The 20,325-nt window shown below is 43.9% G+C and overlaps 1 protein-coding gene across 3 annotated transcripts in view; it reads right to left on the bottom strand.

Moving 5' to 3' along the window:
- RPRD1B (regulation of nuclear pre-mRNA domain containing 1B) overlaps positions 1–20,325 on the bottom strand; it is an 86,353-nt gene that overhangs the window by 10,830 nt on the left and 55,198 nt on the right. For 2 of the 3 annotated variants that reach the window (XR_011431015.1, XR_011431014.1), the window contains exon 7: positions 212–479. Coding sequence is in view for 1 of the 3 variants with exons in the window: in XM_070247728.1 (XP_070103829.1) it covers positions 18,884–18,922 (39 nt within the window). In the remaining 2 variants the exon portion in view is untranslated. Of the gene's footprint in view, positions 1–211; positions 480–15,732; positions 18,923–20,325 lie in introns of those variants that run through there. The other variant, XM_070247728.1, reaches the window with a different exon arrangement.

Genomic DNA, 20,325 nt, shown 5'->3' with positions numbered 1-20,325 from the left:
TCAAAAGCCTAAATGCTCCAGTTGAAAGATGAAGATTGACAGTTTGGATTTGAAAAATCCAGCTATATTTGGTTTATAAGAGGCATACAGGAAACACAAGGATATATTTTATTCCATCCTCTTACTCTCAATCTTTTTATATCCTTGTGTTTCCTGTAACAAAAAAAAAGTCTTGGTGGCTTAACACAACGAAGGTTTATTTCTCACTCACATAAAGTCCAGCGGAGTCAGGCAGTTCTCAAGGCCATTCTCCTCCACGCAGCGACTCAGGGACGCAGCCTTCTCTCATCATATGCCTCTGCCATCTTCATGTGTGGTTTCCACAGATGCTTCTACAGAAGAGGAAGTGTGAAGGTAGCACACTGGCTCTTAAATGCCTTGGGCCAGAAGTTACATGTATCATTTCCATTCACATCTCTTTAGTGAGAACTGGTGTGTGGTCTCTCTTCTCTCTGAGGGTACTGAGAAGTGTAGTCTGCCTACGCATCCAGAAAAAAGAGGAGAACCAGGGAGGAGTGAGCATTTATAGTATCTACTTAGAGGATGTAAACAAAAGATGAACAAACTTGACCTAATGAACATATATAGACAACTCTGTATCCAAAACCTAATTTTCAAACACAGAAGACAATTTATAAAATTTGTCTATAACCTGAACCATAGAGCCAATCTCACCACATTTCAAAGAACCAAAATCCTATAGAGCATAGCATCTAAACGGCTATTCCTTCTAACCAAGGTATAAACCAACGATAAGAGATACCAGCGGGGCCGGCCTGGTGGCGCAGTGCTTAAGTGCACATATTCCGCTTCGGTGGCCTGGGGTTCATCAGTTCGGATCCCAGGTGCGGACATGGCACCGCTTGGCAAGCCATGCTGTGGTAGGTGTCCCACATAGAAAGCAGAGGAAGATACGCACGGATGTTAGCTCAGGGCCAGACTTCCTCAGCAAAAAGAGGAGGATTGGCAGATGTTAGCTCAGGGCTAATCTTCCTCAAAAAAAAAAATCATTAAAAAAAAAAAAGAGAGATACCAGAAATTTTCCATATGCTGGGAAATTTAAGAATACACTTCTAATAACCCATGGGTTAAAAAAGAACTGATAAAAGCAGCTAGAAAATATTTTGAATCAATTGATAATGAAGAAAATTCATATCAAAATTGGTAGGTGTAGGTAAATCAGTATGTAGAGGGAAAATTTGTTGTCTTAAAAGCATACGTCAGAGAAGAAAAGAAGCTGGAAATTGATAAAATAAACATCCACCCCAGAAAGTTTAAAAAAGAATGTCAAAACAAATCCAATATAAGTAGGAAGAAATAAATAATAAAGGCAAGAACAGAAATTAATAAAATAAGAAAGCAAGGTTAAAACAGTGCTAATCCAACAACGCCAAAAGTTGGTTCTTTGAAAAGATAGTAAAACTAACAAACCCCTGAATGAAATTGGTCTAGAGAAAAAGAAATGGCACAAAAAAATCAATATTAGGAATAAAAAGTGGGACATCACTATAGATGCTGCCAACTTTAAAGAAAAAAAGAGGATTTTTCAACAACTTTGAGTCAATACATTTGAAAATTTAAAAGAAGTGGACTCAAGACAAAATAGAAAACCTGGGGGACCGGCTCCGTGATGCAGGGGTTAAGTGCGCACGTTCCGCTTCAAATCCCGGGTGTGGACAGAGCACCGCTTGGCAAGCCATGCTGTGGCAGGCGTCCCACATGTAGGGTAGAGGAAGATGGGCACGGATGTTAGCTCAGGGCCAGTCTTCCTCAGCAAAAAGAGGAGGATTGGCAGATGTTAGATCAGGGCTAATCTTCCTCGGAAAAAAAAAAATAGAAAACCTGATTAATCCTGTAACAATTAAGGACATTGAATCAGTTGTTAAAATCCTTTCTAGAAAGAAAACTGCAACTCTAGATGGCTTCACTGGCAAATTCTATTCAATATTCAAAGATGAAAGAATTTTAGCCTTTTTTTTTGATGTGTCAGCCACATTTATTCAGAGGACTTTTCTGCCTGACCAGCTTATCAGCTTGATCTAGTATTCTGTCTAGCTGAGTTCTTTTCCTATTTTTCTTACCCGGCAGGGCCACAGTGCTCATAGATATTCAAATGACATCTGATTAGAGTCTGCACATCTCTTGTCTGGCTTTATGGTCAGACTTTTAAAAATTATTTTGTGGAGGTCATATTGGCTTAGAACATAGTGTAAATGTCAGGTGTACGTTACTCTATTTCAGTTTCTGTATAGACTGCATCACGTTCACTGCCAATAGTCTAGTTTCTATCCATCACCACACACATGTGCCCCTTTATCCCTTTCCCCCTTCCCCCACCTCCTCCTTCTGTGGTAACAACTGATCTGTTCTCCTTATCCATGTGTTTGTTTATCTTCCACATGAGTGAAATCATACGGTATTTGTCTTTGACTAATTTCACTTAGCGTAATACTCTCAAGGTCCATCCCTGTTGCCAATGGCACCATTTTGTCTTTTTACAGCTGAGTAGTATTCCATTGTATATATACCACATCTTCTTTATACCTTCATCTATTGATGGGCACTTGGGTTGCTTCCACTTCTTGGCTGTTGTGAATAGTGCTGCGCGGAACACAGGGGTGAGATTCAAAGAACTTCAGGAACCAAAGAGATTCTTTGAATCGTTGATTTCATGTTCTTTGGATAAATACTCAGTAATGGGATAGCTGGGTTGTATGGTAGTTCTATTTTTAATTTTTTGAAAAGTCTCCGTACTGTTTTCCATAGTGGCTGTACCAGTTTGCATTTCCACCAGCAGTGTCTGAGGGTTCCCTTTTCTCCACTCATTTCTCTCCAACACTTATTTCTTGTTTTGTTAATTACAGCTATTCTGATGGGTGTGAGGTGATACCTCATTGTAGTTTTGATTTGCGTTTCCCTAATAATTAGTGATGTTGAGCATCTTTTCATGTGCCCAATGGCCGACTGTATGTCTTCTTTGGGAAAATGTCTGTTCACACCCTCTGCCCAGTTTTTGATCCTGTTGTTCATTTTTTTTTATTGTTGAGTTGTACGAGCTCTTTATATATTCTGGAAATTAACCCCTTGTTGGATATATGGTTTGCAAATATTTTATCCCAGTTGATGGGTTATCTTTTCATTTTGGTTAAGGTTTCCCTTGCTCTGCAGAAGCTTTTTAGTCTGATGTAGTCCCATTTGTTTATTTTTTCTTTTGTTTCCCTTGCCTGAGTAGACATGCTGTTTGAAAAGTCACTGCTAAGACTCATGTCGAAGACTGTACTGCCTATATTTTCTTTTAAGAGTTTTATGGTTTCAGGTCTTACATTCAAGTCTTTAACCCATTTTGAGTTAATTTTTGTGTACCGTGTAAGATATTGGTCTACTTTTATTCTTTTGCATATGGATGTCCAGTTTTCCCAACACCGTTTCTTGAAGAGATTTTCCCTTCTCTATTGCATGTTCTTGGCTCCTTTGTCAAGGATTAACCATCCGCAGATGGGTGGGTTTATTTCTACACTCTCAGTTCTCTTCCATTGATCTGTGTGTCTGTTTTTCTGCCAGTACCATGCTGTTTTGGCTACTATAGCTTTGTAGTATAATGTGAATTCAGGGAGTGTGATACCTCCAACTTTGTTCTTTTTCTCAGGATTGTTTTGGCTATTTGGGGTCTTTAGTTGCTCCATATAAATTTTAGGATTCTTTGTTCTATTTTGTGAAGAAATGTCATTGGGATTCTGATTGGGATTTCACCAAATCTGTAGATTGTTTCAGGAGATGTTGACATTTTGACTACGTTTATTCTTCCAATCTATGAGCATGGAATATCTTTCCATTTCTTTATGTTTTCTTTGGTTTCTTTGAATAACGTCTTATAGTTTTCAGTGTATAGGTCTTTCACCTCCTTCATTAAGTTTATTCCCAGGTATTTTATTCTTTTTGTTGCAATTGTAAATGGGATTGAATTCTTGACTTGTCTTTCTGCTAGTTCATTATTAGTGATAGAAATGCAACTGATATTTGTATGTTAATTTTGTATCCTGCAACTTTACTGTATTTGTTGATTATTTCTAATAGTTTTTTAGTGGATTCTTTAGGGTTTTCTGTATATAGAACCATGTCATCTGCAAATAGTGAGAGTTTTAGTTCTTCCTTTCCAATTTGTATCCCTTTTCTTTCTTTTTCTTGCCTAATTGCTATAGCTAAAACTTCCAGTACTATGTTGAATAAGAGTGGTGAGAGTGGGCATTCTTGTCTTGTTTCTGTTCTCAGAGGAACGGCTTTCAGTTTTTCCCTGTTGAGTATGATGTTGGCTGTGGGTTTGTCATATATGGCCTTTATTATGTTGAGGTGCTTTCCTTCTATACTCATTTTACTGAGAATTTTTATCATAAATTGATGTTGGATCTTGTCAAATGCTTTCTCTGCATCTATTGAGATGATCACGTGATTTTTATTCCTCATTTTGTTAATGTGGTGTATCACACTGATTGATTTGTGGATGTTGAACCAACCCTGCATCCCTGGAATAAATCCCACTTGATCATGGTGTGTGATCCTTTTAATGTATTGTTGTATTCGATTTGATAGTATTTTGTTGAGGACTTTTGTATCAATGTTCATCAGCGATATCGGCCTGTAATTTTCCTTTTTTGTGTTGTCCTTGTTTGGTTTTCGGATCAGGGTAATGTTGGCCTTGGGCAATTTTATTCTTTGACAATCTCTTCCAGAGAATAGAAAAAGAGTGAATAATCTCCAATTCATTTTATGAGGCTAACATAATCTGCATACCAAAACACAATAAAGATATGGCAAGAAAGAAAAATCACAGGCCAATTTTACTGATAAATATAAATGAAAAATTCTTAATAAAGTGTGAGCCACAAAAATCCCTCAGTAAATAAAAGGATACCACAACCAAAATAGGCTAATCTCAGGAACACAAGTTTGATTTAACATTAGAAAATCCAGTAATGTAACTCAGCACATAAACTGATTAAAGGACAAAAACTACATGCAGAAAACCACTTGATAAAAATGTAATCTTTGGGGTCGGCCCGTTGGCGTGGCGGTTAAGTGTGCACACTCTGCTTCAGCGGCCCAGCCTGGGGTTTGCCGGTTGGGATCCCAGGTGTGGACATGGCACCACTTGGCACGCCATGCTGCGGCAGGCATCCCACATATAAAGTAGAGGAAGATGGGCACGGATGTTAGCTCAGGGCAAGCCTTCCCCAGCAAAAAGAGGAGGATTGGCAGCAGACGTTAGCTCAGGGCTAATCTTCCTCCAAAAAAAAAAAAAAATCTAGGAAATTATGAACAGAAGAGAATTTCCATAATTTGATAAAGATTATGTCTGCAGCGAACACAATTAATGGCAAAACATTGCAAACTTTTCCTTTTGTGATCAGAGACAAGTCGAGGATGCCAACTACAGCCATTTTATTTAACATTTTATTGGAGGTCTTATCCAGTGCAGTAAGGCGAGAAAAAGAAACAAAAGATGCAAGATTTGGAGAAGAAACAAAACAGTTATCTTTCCAAGGTGATATAATTATGTATAGAGAAAACTCCAAGTAATCTTAAACGATGTTATTAAAACTAAGAAGAAAATTTAGCATTTTTATTGGATGCAAAGAAACATATTAAAAATATGTTTCTATATAACAACCGACTGAATTATTAGATGAGGCTGCTGGGGGAAGATTTGCACTTGAGGAGAAAGATGCTCTTCTGAGCACTCACAGATGAACCTGTGGGAAGAGGCGACTCCATATGCGAGTGAGCTCCCTGTTACCGGAAGGCTACGTCCACGGGTGCTGGGGATAGAACTTGGGCTCAGAGGGAGAGGCTGGTCCCTCCCGAGGGGCCTCTTTTCTTTCTTTTGGCTCCTCCTAAAGTCAATTTAATCCCTCTGGTAAAACTGGTAACCTGAGCTGGGATTTACCTATCCAGGAAATGTTTGTAACAATCCTTAATCTTATTGCTGGCCACTCCTCCCTCCTAGGCTGTTTTCAAAGAAAATCCACAATGGTGGGTGGTTTCTCTTCCATTGCCTCCTGCCCCCGCCCCACCAGGTTTATCTTCCTTGTTCAAGTTTTCTGGCCCAGCACATGTCTCCCCCAAATGTGGGGGCTGTTGGGCTGGGGTCTTCTTGACAAGCACAAAGGAGGGAGGTCGCTCTGTTCAAAGCCTTCAGACTCCCTGTGGTCTGGAGTCACGTTTTTCTCCAACATCACAGATCTCTTTTATGAAGGCAATCCTTTCTTGCAAACACCACCACGCCGAGCACTGACTCTGTGCCCAGCATCGTGCTGAGGGCTTTGTGTGTTTGACTTCACTGAATCCTCCATCCATCACCACGAGGGAGGGCCTAGGAGGAGCTCCCCACACCACACAGTAAGTGGGAATTTGGGACTGGAACATTCTCAGTTCAGACCACACATTCTGAAATACCACACTACCTGGTTTGGTTTTTGGAACTGTTTTTTTCAAATGAAACTTTACCTGTCCCTGAATGGCACAACACGGATCAGTGGAGCTGCCTTTGCCGGAGCAGGAACAGAGGGCCTGGAGCCCTGCCTCCTCAACTCTCCCACCTTGTCCCCCGCAACAGCTCCCCAAACCAATAAGGCACCGAGCCCATAGCCCTCACCACGGAGGGGCCAAGGGGGCAGAGCGGGTCAGCATGCAGACTTTGGAGTCCAACAGCCCTGCCCTTGCCAGCTACATGACCTTGGGCCTCAGTGTTCTCACCTGCAAAATGGGGCTAACAGGCATTCCTACTTTCGCAGAGCTATTGTGAGGATTAAATGAGATGGTGAACGTGACAGCTCGTCACATCGGAGGTCTCCATACCTGGTGGCTGTGGTCATGGGGCAGTCTCTGGGGTTTGGGGGAGCCCCTCCACACCCCTCTCTGGACTCTCGACACAGCAGAGCTGGGGCGTGAGCTCTGGAAGGTGCTGCAGCTCAGGATCTGAGGCAGTCCTGACCCCTAGCGGGGACACGGCCGTAGAGTCTCGCGGGCTCTACTCGCCGCTCATGCGTCACGGGCAGATGCAGGCAGGCGAGGCTGTTAATAAATCTGTCTGTTTCCAGGACGCCCCCCACCCCCTCCAGGGCTCCTGCTGTGACAGGCACAACAGGAGGGCTGAGGCCCAGCTGGCAGCAGACCCAAATGTTGGCTGAGCTGCTAGATAACCCTGTAATGAACTGTCGCTCAAGCTGGAGGCATTAACCTTGCTGCCTGCCCAGAGCCCTGGGCTCTGGCGTTAACCCTTCCCTTCCCAGTCCCAGGGAAGCGGAGAGCACAGCTTGTGTGAGGGAGGGCTGTATCCATGATCTATGGCTGCCTAACAAATTATCCCCAAATTTAGTAGCTGGAAATAACAAATAATTATTAACTCTCAGGTTCTGTGGGTCAGGAATCTGAAAGTGGCTTAACTGGCTGGTTCTGACGCTAGGTTTTTCCCAAGGCTGCAGTCAAGGTGTCAGCCTTGGTGACAGTCATCCTAAGGCTTGACTGGGGAAGCAAAGGATTCCAAATCCACTCACGTGCCTGTTGGCAGGCCTCCAAAGATCCATTTCTAAGCTCACTCACATGGGCCCGTCTGCAAGGCTGCTTCATGTCAAGGCAGCTGGCTTCCCCCAGTGCAAGCAATGAAGAGACAGCAAGAGAAAGCGCCCAAGATGGAAGTCACAGTCCTTTTATAACCCCACCCCTTCACCCATCACTTCTGACATATTCTATTTGTTAGCTGCAAGTCACTAAGTCGAGCCTACACTCAGGAGGAAATTACACAAGGGTGTGAAACTCAGAAAACAACAGATCACTGGGGGCCACCCAAGTGGCTTCCCACCTCAGGGGGCTGCTGCTGGAACACACAGATAGATCTGAGGCCAGCTCACCCTCAAGTGCACCTGCCCAGAGAGCCAGGAGTGGGCCTCAACTTCTCATTCCATCTATCGCCGAGCCCTGTTGGTTCAAAATCCCAAACAGCTCTCAAGTCTGACCACTTGCTCTCTCTCGACTGCCATGGCTCTGGCCAGGCCCCTATCTTGTCTCACCAGGACGCTGTCCCCCTGTCATCACCTCCTCACTGGTCCCTTTGCATCTGTTCTGCTCCCCTCAATCCCCGCCCATCCCTTCCACCATCACCTGTCTCTTCCTAATAGTATTCAGAGGAGTCTTTTCAAAACGCAGATCTGAACCTGACTTTCCTTGCTGAAAATCCTTGAGAGGCTTCCCACCTTCTCAGCATGAAGACCCAAGTCTTCTCCATGGACGGTGAGACTCTGTGGGGCCTGGCTCACCCCAAACCCCAACAGCCTCACCTCACAACAATGCTGGCTCCGCTCAGTGCCTTGACCGTGCCTTGTGCCCTCCCGACACAGGCTTTGCACATGCTGTTCCTCTTTCAGGAACGCTTTTCCTGTCCCCTTCACCTAGTTAACCTCACATCACCGTTTGGATCTCAGCTCAAGAGTCACTTTCTTGAAGAAGCTGGCCCCGTCCAGCCCTGACTAGGTTCCAGCCTCCTGCTGGAAACCCACCCTCTTGTCACAGCACTTTACTAGGCACGCCGTTTCTTTATCTGATTAACCACTGTCTGAGTCCCCCCAGGACTGCAAGTGCCATGAGGTCAGGGATTGTATGTGCGTTTTTTCCCACTTCGGATATATATTTTTCAAGAAACGCAACAGCCTTATCCAGGATCAAAACTAAGCTGCCTCTACTTAAAAACTGAGCAGTTATTACAACTGAAAGCCAGAAATTTAAGTAGTTTGTTTACAAAGTTAGGGTTCTAGCAGTAAACATGCTTAATCATCAAAAGAAGTATCTTCTTCATGAGGGAATTTCAGCAATAAGTTAACGTTATTTTAGGAACAGCAGAACCTCCCTCTCCCCTCCAAAAAAGGAGAAACTAGAAAATAGCATTAGAAAACAATTTTTCCATGGGTTGTGTCAACTTAAAAGGTAAATCGGCCAGTTGTTTCACTTGCAAGATGAGTTTATTTGGGAACAACCAAAAGAATTGCAATTTGAGACCCGTGCTGGGATGGACCACAGGCAAATCCAGAGAAACAAAGGCAGGGACTTGCTTTTAGGGAGGAAAAGAGGGAGTTGGGAGGGGCTGTAATAAACAGAGTCTGTTGGAGGACACGGGGAGTCCCAAGCGCAGAGGCTTTTCACTGGCTGGGTTGCTACAGTCTCTCATTGGCTGGGCTGTTGCCAGGCGGGAGAGAAATCTTCCTTCCTCCTGCTGGGTGGTAAAGCGAAGACATCTTCCTGTTGGAGATGGTTTGGAGGTATTGACCATGTGTGTTGGGGCGTGAGGGCTCCCCCTGCAGGCCTTCCTGACTCCAATTTAGTTGAGGTTTCTTTTATTAGTTTCATGGTTCCTGTTAGACCTAAAACTCTCAATATTCTGAAAAGTCAAAGACTTCCATAACCAGGTACTAAAGGAATTTCCTTTTTTTTCGATCCACAGTACACAGACACACACACACACACACACACACATCTACACCCTGAAAAGCTGTTTTTATGCAAACAGGCAATAACTTATATGGGTTTCAGCAAACGCTTTTGGGCTAGGGAGAAAATTCCCCTTTGACCTCATGCCAGGAGGCCACCTTCTCCCTCTCTGCAGAGTCCCGGCGCAGAGCAAGGCACACAGTGGGCATCTGAGCGGAGTCGGAGGCATCGCACTGCCCCAGAGGGAGCCCTTGCAGGCTCACCTGTCCCACCACCACCCCTGAGGCCCAGCCTGGCTACCTGCTGGTGCCCCCTCTGCTACCTTTCCACTGGAAGAAGGACAGGGAGGGCCCGGGTTGGGTGGAGGGAGCAGGGGGACTTCGCAGGGTGGGTTCCTTCATTCAGCAACTGGCCCGGACTTGCCGGTCCACAGTGGCTGCTACACTAGCCCAACAAGAGATCCTTCTTCTGGGTGTGGCCTCCCCGCATCCTTGAGATGCCCAGGCAGTTCTTGCCACCATATTGTCAACAAGCCACCTGCCCAGAGTTCTGGTCCTTTCCCGTGCCTGTATCTGGTTTTGCTAGCTGCATCCATAGTGCCTGTCACCAGTGGGTGCTTAAGAAACATCTGTTGAATAAAAAAAAAATTAAAGTCCTTGTGTAGATGATAAAACTACAACTTTGAAACAAAATTCAGGGGCTGGCCCCGTGGCCGAGTGGTTAAGTTCGCGTGCTCCGCTGCAGGCGGCCCAGTGTTTCGTTGGTTCGAATCCTGGGCACGGACATGGCACTGCTCATCAAACCACGCTGAGGCAGCGTCCCACATGCCACAACTAGAAGGACCCACAACGAAGAATATACACCTACGTACTGGGGGGCTTTGGGGAGAAAAAGGAAAAAAATAAAATCTTTTAAAAAAAAAAAAAAAAGAAACATAATTCATGGGAATCACGGAACTCCAGAGCTCCAAGGGGGCTCAGAAACTAGCCAGCCAACCTCCTTGCTTCAGAAGAGGAAACTGAGGCCCAGAGACAGGGAGGGACTTCCTGGGCTGCAGAGAGAGTGAGAACAGGGACAAGAAGCCAGGCCACTGGTGTGACCTCTCACTGGCCATTTTCCACCTGTCATAAGCCCCACCTGCTTTCTCTCACCAGCTAAACTTCACCATTGGCACTTGACGAATGCTTTCAGATCACCTCCCTCAGCCCTGAGACCTTGGCACAAAGACTCTGGAAGCCGCTGGCAAAGCCTCCTTTCTGGTAAGTTCTTTTCTTAGTTTTGGAACTACCTGAAGATGCACAACCAGTCCTGAAAACTGTTTCAACCCCAAATCAAGAACAAGTGCTGCTTTTGAAAATTCTCCATTTTGGGTTAACTCTCAAGTGGAGCCCTACACCATGTGATCTGGCAAGGACCTGAGATGTTCTGGGCCAATTCCAGAAGGGGAAGCTGAGGCCAGAGAAGGACAGAGACTTTCCCAAGGTCACACAGGGAATCAGTGACAGGGCTGGGACCAGAACCCGGGTCTCTCTACTCTCAGGCCCATGCTCCTCTCTCTACAGCAGGCTGCAAGTCGCCGGACTGGATTAACTTGAAGGTCCCTGCAGACTCTGATCCGAGGCTAACAGATCCTTCTTAGAACAGGATCCTTCTTCAGACTGCGGTCAGCTATGGAGACACCTGTTGCAGGTCCTCAGCAGAGAGGAACTCTTCTTTCATTCCAAGTCATTCCAAGAACAAACAAACTGGTATTCAAAAAAAAAATCCAAACTGGTATTCAAATTAGTGGCCAGCATTTAAAAACTAAGATATTTTTACATACAAATCCAGATTTCCACCTTATCTTAGAGAAATCAGACAGTGTGGCAATAATGGTCCTGCCCTCCAGCATGCCAACCGCTGGCTGAACTGCCCAGCAGTTGTCACACACTCGCTGTCCCCAGCTGGCCAAATTGCCTCCTTTCTATTGCCTTCCCAGGCCTTGAAGGCATTTGGGTTTGCAGCCCCTGTCCTACTGCACTTGAGAATTCCCCAGAGAAGTGGTCACGTAGGCACTGTTTGCTGCCTCCAGGGACAAGGAATTGATACCAGTCTGTACTGTGGCTGGTCAGTGGATCATGGTGGGGAGGCAGAGCGTGATTTGAACCACGGCTTATCTGAATCCATGTACAACAGGTCATGCTATAATGTAACTCCAGAGCCTAATAAATTTTAATTGCCTCTCCAGGCTTGTTTTGGCTGAGGCAGATAAGAAAGCCACTCTTGGGAATGACTTCACAGACTTGCAGGCCATAGAAATGAAGTCCAGATGCCATTGCATTCCAGGCAAACTAGAGGCCTGGTCCTGACGGCTCTTTTGAAGTCTCAAAGGCAGACACTGCTGATATCAAAAGATATTTTGGATGGTTTGGAGGTTGACCTGTGGGTTCTTGAGCAATGACAGCTCTCAGACAAATTAACTTTCTACGACCTTGCCAGGAATTGTCACCACCACCCATGTTTCATAATCCATGGGAGGAACGGGGGTTCTTATAGCAACGTCAGGCCGCTGAGTACTTCATCAGGAGGTGGCCCGGGGAATCTGGGCAGACACTCTTTATAGAGTTCTTGGCAAGCTTCAAATTTTGAAACTTTAAAATAGCAATGACTTTGTTCCTACCACACTTATCAGTGGTCAAATCTCAAAGTCAACAGAAATATTAGAGTCCAGCACTGTTAGATCTGGGAGGGGCCTTGTGTGTTTCACCTCATTCAACTCTCTACCTTAACTGAGAAGCTCCCTATAGCAACCCAGAGAAGAAGGGTCAGCTAGCCTTGGTTTGGGCAACAAGTCTTCCTAATAATGGGTCAGAAGCTCTCCCCACTGAAACTTCCATCTCCTGCCCCCAGTTTTATGCTCAAAGTAGGAACCATTTTTATGCCTGTCTTCACCTACAGCCACTGAGCACCATCATACTTGCTTCCCCTCTGCAGGCTTAGTCTGCAGGCTAAGCCACACCAGGTCATCCATTCTTCCCTGGGAGGCCTTCATTTTGAGGCCTGGCCACCTCCTGCAATTGGCCAGTGTTCCTCTTCAGCATCTCTTCACAACAGCTGTAACTTTAAGAGGACAGAGTTCTTGCTCCAGGACCTCCAGAGAAGAAGGGCTAACTCCAGCTGTGCCACATTCCAGGTTCACGTGTGCAGAGTTTGCACAGATAGTTCCCTATCATCAAACAGCTTTTATTTATTTAACAAATATTCTTGTAGCAGTATTGCTATACTGGTATTTATTTAACAAATACGTTAGCATTATTGATTTATTAGGTCCCCATAACCCTATGAGATAAAGTTTATTATCATCATCCCCAGTGTACAGATGATGAAGCCAAGACACAGGGAAGTGAAGCCACTTGACCAAAGTGCCAATTAAGCGAGGAGACTGGAACTCAGACTCAGATCGTTGGAGTCTGGAGCTGGTGCTTGTAACCTGGGCTGCCTCTCCATGCAGTTGTTAACATTAAACATGGGGATGAAGGCCTCCAGAGAGATCTGGAAACACTGTCTTCCTGATAAGTCAGCCCTATGCTGAGAGGACAGGTGACTCATCTAAAGTCACTCATTCTGCAGTGATGGAGTTGGGACTTCAATTGGGTTCCAAATTCAGGGCTCTTTGCTCTAGCCAGAGCGTGCTGAGTGGACTAGTCAGATTTAATTAGTGGAATCCTCCAACGTAGCGATTTCACAAAGATCCTATCCAGGAAAGTGAGATGCATTCTAGTCTGGCTTGAAGCCCATATGCATGTCTGACAGGCCACAATTATCCAGTGGGTCTCTGGGCCACGGAGAGAACTACCCAACCTAGACATCTGATATTTTGAAAGTGCACATATTAGAAAATACATGGAGGCCTCATTAATTCATAGCCCAATAATTCAGAAGTCATCATGGTCTCTGCTGGGCTGACGCACACATTATATTGATCAGAGATGGACATACGCTTTCTTGTACAGGGCCAGTTAGTAAATTTGTTGGGAAAGGCAGTCATGCACAGCCTGGTGACCCATGCACATTTGCATAAGAGTGTGGGCCCCAAACACTTCCTTCCAGGAAGATAAGAAGCTCTCAGAGCCTGTGCAGAGAATATCAGCTTGTTTGGAAATATGTCTCCCCTGCTGACAGACTTGATGCGTACTTTTCTGTTCTGCTTTAGTGTGTGCATCAGAGGGAACTCGCCACGCCACTGGTTTATCTGCTCCTGGCGGGAGGGAACAGAGTTCTCCACCAGCAGCATAACGGGGGCACAGGGAGACCGTCTCCCTGCATCAGCTGCAAGACAAGACCTCCCGGCCATGGGGGCCTGATGCTCCCCGTTGAAGCCGATCCAGCTCTGTCTCTTCTCTGTGAGTGAAGTGTGATTCCATCCAGGGCCTGTGTGAGTCGTGTCTTTCTTGGTGACCCCAGCACCTGAAACCATGCACTTTAGATATCTTACTACCTCTGCCTTGTAACTGAGGTATTGACCTATTTTCATGTAATGTGATTGCTGATATGATCAGGTTTTAGCATGTCATCTTCCTATTTATTTTCTATTTGTGTCATCTGGTCTTTGCTGCATTTTTCCTTTTTGTTGCCTTCTTTTGGAATGATTGAATACTTTTTATGATTTCATTGCATCTCCTTTGTTAGCTTATTAGCTACAACTCTTTGTTTTATTATTTTAGTGGTTGTTTTAGACTTTTTAATGTACATCTTTACCTTATCACATTCTACCTTCAAGTGACATTATAATATTTCATAAATACTATAAAATCTTTATAATACTATACACTTCCATTTCTCCCCATTGCATCTCCTTTGTTAGCTTATTAGCTACAACTCTTTGTTTTATTATTTTAGTGGTTGTTTTAGACTTTTTAATGTACATCTTTACCTTATCACATTCTACCTTCAAGTGACATTATAATATTTCATAAATACTATAAAATCTTTATAATACTATACACTTCCATTTCTCCCCCTTCTGACCTTTTATGTTATTGTTGTCCTATATTTTGCTTTTTCGTATGTTGTAAACCCCAAATACATTATTCTTTTTGTTTAAACAATCATCTTTTAAAGAGATTTAAAAAATATGAAAAAGTTCTATACTTCCCCATGTAGTTATCATTTTCAGGGCTTTTCATTCAGATCCAGATTTCCACCTGGTGTCATTTTTCTTTTGTCTGAAGAGTTCCTTTGACATTTCTTATTGTTCAGGGCTAGTGGTAATGAATTCTTTCAGCTTTGAAAAAGTTTCACTTTCATTTTTGAGAGACATTTTTGCTAAATACAGAATTCTAGATTGATAGGGTCTTTGTCCCTTTAACACTTTAAAGATGCCATGCCATTCTCTTCTGGCTTGCATAGTTTCTGAGGAGAAGTCTGCTGCCGCTCTGATCTGTGCTCCTCTAAGATGCTTCCTTTTACTCTTCACTTTTTACTTCTTACTATTCTTTTTACTTTTTACTTATCACTGGTTCAGCAATTTGACTGTAATGTTTCTCAGCATGTCAAGTTTTTTCTTGTTTACTCTTCTTGAGGTTCACTGAGCTTCTTGGATCTATAGCTTTACAGTTTTCATCATATTTGGGGAATGGCCATTATTTCCTCAAATATGTTTTCTGTCTCTTTCCCTCTTTCCTCTCCTTCTGGTATGTACTTTTGATACTCGGTATTGTCCCACAGGATGTTCTATTCATTCCTTTTCCAGTATTTTTCTCTGTGCTTCATTTTGAATAATTTCAATTTCTGTCAAGCTTTAATTTTACTGATTTTTTCTTCTGCAGTGTTCAATGTGCTGTTAATCACATTCAGTTTATTTTAATTTCAGATATTGTATTTTTCATCTCCTAAAAATTTGATTTAGGGGGCCGGCCCCATGGCCAAGTGGTTAAGTTTGTGTGTTCCGCTTTGGCGGCTGAGGGTTTCACTGGTTCGAATCCTGTGTGCGGACATGGCGCTGCTCATCAAGCCATGCTGAGGTGGCATCCCACATGCCACAACTAGAAGGACCCACAACTAAAAATATGCAACTATGTACTGGGGGGCTTTGGGGAGAAAAAGGAAAAAAAATTCTTTAAAAAAAATTTGATTTGGATTTTTAAATATATCTTATGACTTTCCTCATTATGTTCATGTTTTCCTTTATACCCTTGAATTTTCATAAGCTAACAATAGCTGTTTAAGGTCTTTATCAGCTAATTCTATCATCTGTGTCATTCTGGATCTATTGATGTATTTTTCTTCTGATTCTGATCATATTTTTCTACATCTTTGCCTGCTTGACGATTTTTTGTTGGGTGCCAAACACAGTAACTTTTATGTTGTTGAGTGCTGGGTTTTGCTGTATTTCCTTCAACAGTGTTGGACTTTGTTCTGCCAAGCAGTTAAGCTACTTGCAGATCAGTGTGAGGCCTGCTGGTAAGCGTTTCTGTGGCAGGCTGAGAGCAGCCTTTACCCTAGGCCTAATGCAGCTCCACTACACAGGCATGACCTTCCTGAGGATTCTGCCCAGTGCTCTGTGTATTCCAAGGTCTCTCCACTCTAGGTAGCAGAAACCTCAACTATTTCCAGGCCTATTGGAGCTCTGGGAATGATTTGCCCTACCGCTTTCTGTTTGTTCTTTCCCTGGTCTCATGGAGCTTCATCCCACACATGTCCTGATCAGAACTCACCTAAGGTTCAAGGGGACCCTCTGCAGATTTTTTTTTTAAAGATTGGCACCTGAGCTAACAACTGTTGCCAATCTTTTTTTTTTTTTTTTTTTCTGCTTTATCTCCCCAAACCTCCCCTGTGCATAGTTGTGTATCTTAGTTGCAGGTCCTTCTAGTTGTGGCATGTGGGAGGCCGCCTCAACATGGCCTGATGAGTGGTGCCATGTCCGCGCCCAGGATCTGAACCAGTGAAACCCTGGGCCACCACAGCGGAGTATGCGAATTTAACCACTCAGCCACGGGGCTGGGCCCCTCTGCAGATTTTCTGATCTCTCTGACACAGTGGGCCTCTTGTTCCCTATCTCTATGCTGCAGACTGAAAGCACCCTCAATGAGTAAGACGGGGAATCACCTCTCTTTGTTTGTCTTTCTTCTCTCAGGGCCTCACAGTTCTATGCTTCCTGATGTTCAATGTCTGGAAACATTTGTTTTATATATTTTGGCTGCTTTTCTAGTTGTTTATGGTGGAGGGGTCCCAATTCCCATAGCACTTAATCCTTCATGGGTGGAACTCTACCCAGTTGTTTCCATTATGGGTTTAGACTTGAAAATACCCTTTAACTAAGAGAAGGTGACTTCACTGAATGTTGTTAGAGACCTTTAAGAAAACCGTGTTTGGAATTGGTTCATAAATATTCCTGAGTTTTACAATTCTACCAAGAAGACAGGCTCTGTCAAGATTCTTATGAAATTTTGAGCTGGGAAGGGATCTTCAAGGTTAACCTGATTGATCAAGTCATAACCCATTACTTAAATTCACTTTTTAAAGTGTTCAAGATTTTGACAAGGGTGCCAAGACCATTCAGGGGGAAAGAATAATCTCTCCAACAAATGGTGCTGGGAGAACTGAATATCCACATGCAAGAATAAAGTTGAACTCTTACCTCACACCATATACAAAAAGTTAACTCAAAATGGATCAAACACCTAAATATAAGAGCTAACAGTATAAAATCCTAGAAGAAAACATAGGAGTAAATCTTCGTGACCTTAGATTTGGCAACACTTACTTAGATGTGAGACCAAAAGGCACAGCTACAAAAGAAAAATATAGATAAATTGGAATTCATCAAAATTAAAAACGTATATACATCAAAGGACTCGATCAAGAGAGTGAAAAGACACTCATAGGATGGGAGAAAAAATTTGCAAGTCACATATGTGATAAGGGTCTGGTATCCAGAATACATAAAGACCTCTTACAACTTAACAACAAAAGAGGGGCTGGCCCTGTGGCCGAGTGGTAAAGTTCACGCGCTCTGCTTTGGTGGCCCAGGGTTTCGCTGGTTCGGATCCTGGGCGCAGACATGGCACTGCTCGTCAGGCCACCTTGAGGCAGCGTCCCACATGCCACAACTAGAGGGACCCACAACTAAGATATACAGCTGTGCATTGGGGGGATTAGGGGAGAAAAAGCAGAAAAAAAAAAAAAGGAAGATTGGCAACAGTTGTTAGCTTAGGTGCTAATCTTTAAGAAACAAAAACAAAAACAAAAACAACAAAACAACAAAAGAGACAACCCAACTCAAAAAAGGGCTGAGGACTTGAATAGACATTTCTTCTATTCTTCTTCTGCCCATAAATGGGCAACAAGGCATGTAAAAAGATGCTCAATGTCATTCGTCATTGGGGAAATGGAAATCAAAACCACAATGAGGTATCATTTGATATCCACTAGGATGGCTATTGCTATGGATTGTGCCCCCTCCCAAAACAGTGATGTTCAAGTCCTAACTCCCAGTATCTGTGAATGTGACCTGATTTGGAAATAAGGTCTTTGCAGATTTAATCGTTAAGATGAGGCCATTGAGCTTAATCCAATTTGACTGGTGTACTTGTAGGAAGAGAGAAATTTGGGTAAAAACACAGAGAAGGAAGACGACCATGTGAAGATGGAGGCAGAGATCCGAGTTACACTGCCACAAGCCAAGCAGTGCCTGTGGCCACCAGCAGTTGGAAGAGGCAAGGGAGGATCCTCCCCTAGAAGCTCTGGAGGGAGCGTGGCCCTGCAAACTCCTTGATTTTAGAATTCCAGCCTCTCGAAGTGTGAGACAAGAGACTTGTTTTAAGCCACCCAGTTTGTGGAACTTTCTTACAGAGCCCTAGGACACTAATACAGGTATAATTTTAAAAATAGAAAGTAAGTGTTGACAAGAGTGATGGTTAATTTTACGTGTCAACTTGGCAGCACCACGGTGTCCAGATATTTGGTCAAACGTTATTCTGGATGTTTCTGTGAACATGTTTTTTGGATGACATTAACATTTAAGTTGATGGGTTTTGAGTAAATCAGATTACACTCCATAAGGTGGGGGGGCCTCATCCAGTCAAAGGTATTAATAAAACGAAGACCGACATCCCCCTCGAGCTAGAAGGATTTCTGCCAGCAGACTGCCTTTGGGCTTGAACTGCAACTCTTTCCTGGGTCTCCAGCTGCTGGGCTCCCCTGCAGATTTTGGCCTTACCGAGCTTCCACAATCGTGTGAGCCAGTTCCTTAAAACAAATCTCTCTCTTTCTCTCTCCACGCCCTGTTGGTGCTGTTTCTCTGGAGAACCCTGACTAGCAGCAAGAATGTGGAGAAACTGGAACCCTCATACATTGATGGCGGAAATGTAAAATGGTGCAGCCCCTGGGGAAAATCATTTGGTGGTTCCTCAATTAGTCAAACATAGAGTTACCATATGATCCAGCAATTCCACTCCCAGGCATATACCTGTAAGAATTGAAAACAGGTGTTCAAACAAAAATTTGTAAAAGAATGTTAACAGCAGCACTATTGACAACAGCCAAAAGGGAGGAAGAACCCAAATGTCCATCAACTGAAGGATAAACAAATGTGGCATATCCGTACAATGGAGTATTACTCAACCATAAAAAGGAATAAAATTCTGATAAATACTACAACATGGATGAACCTTGAAAACGCTATGCTGAGTAAAAGAAGCTAGACACAAAGGGTCACGCATTGTATGATTCTATTTAGATTAAAAATCCAGAACAGGCAATTTCATAAAGACAAAAAACAGATTAGTGGCTGCCAGGGGCTGGGCGTAGGGGGGTAATGGGAGTGACTGCTTAATAAGCATGATGTTTCCTTTTGAGAGGATGACGATGTTCTGGAACTAGATTGTGGTGATGGTTGCACAACGTTATGAATGTACTAAATGCCACTTAACTGTACACTTTGAGAGTGATGAAAATGGTCAACATATGTCATGTGTATTTTGCCACAATAAGAAAGAATGTGTTCAAGTGTACACAGAAGGATAATTCAGGAATTCACTAATTATAAACAAACTGAAGTTGTACAGATGTACTTTTTAAGTTAACAAAAATAAAAGTGAAGCAAGAAGTAAAAGTCCTAAAATAAATCACATGTGTGTAACTACCACAACAGACAAGCAGTCTTGCGGAATCACAATCAAAAAGCGACTTCCTTTTTGTCTCCTACTGTCCCTTGAAATCCAATTGTGGTGCTGGTGCAGACCCTGACTCTAGAAGAAAACTCAGGCCTCCACAGCTTCTCTAGTCAGCCTTACTTCATCATCATCAATCTCGTGGTCACACTTAGGGTGCAAAACAGTCTCGACTCAGACATTTAAATGTTCAATCCCACGTTATCATCAAAGTGTCTTGTCCTCTGCAGCTGAGGTGGCTCGGGCATGCTGGGGGGGAAGCCAGCATCACGGGACGGAGGCCTCCTTGGTCTCGGAGGCTTCCAACTCCTCCAGGGATGGGGCAGTGGGGGTGAGGAAAGGAAGGCGAAACAGGAGAAAAACCTTACTGAGGTCTCGTGGTGACGGGGCACTGGCTTGGCGAGTTTAACTCCCTCGCTCTCACGTGAGCCCCTCCGACAGGCCTCAGAGTGGCTCATCCTCTCCCTTCTCCCAGTCAGCCCACCTTTGTCCCCCATCACCAGGGATCTCTCAGGGGGATGCCTCCCCTCTGGCTCTTTGCTTTCTGCTCCTTCCGCAGCACTGCGAGGAGGAAGTTCGCCTCCTTGAGGAGACCCCTCGCCTCTTGGTCAGGCTCTGAGATGACTCCATGCCAGGTCTCTGGCACGCAGCCCACATCCGGGCTTGGGGAGGCGGGCATGCACCCCCTGCCCTGACAAAC

The sequence above is a fragment of the Equus caballus genome, chromosome 22 (genome assembly GCF_041296265.1).
Source record: "Equus caballus isolate H_3958 breed thoroughbred chromosome 22, TB-T2T, whole genome shotgun sequence".
Lineage (NCBI taxonomy): Eukaryota > Metazoa > Chordata > Mammalia > Perissodactyla > Equidae > Equus > Equus caballus.
This window is presented reverse-complemented; position numbering and strand designations above follow the sequence as displayed.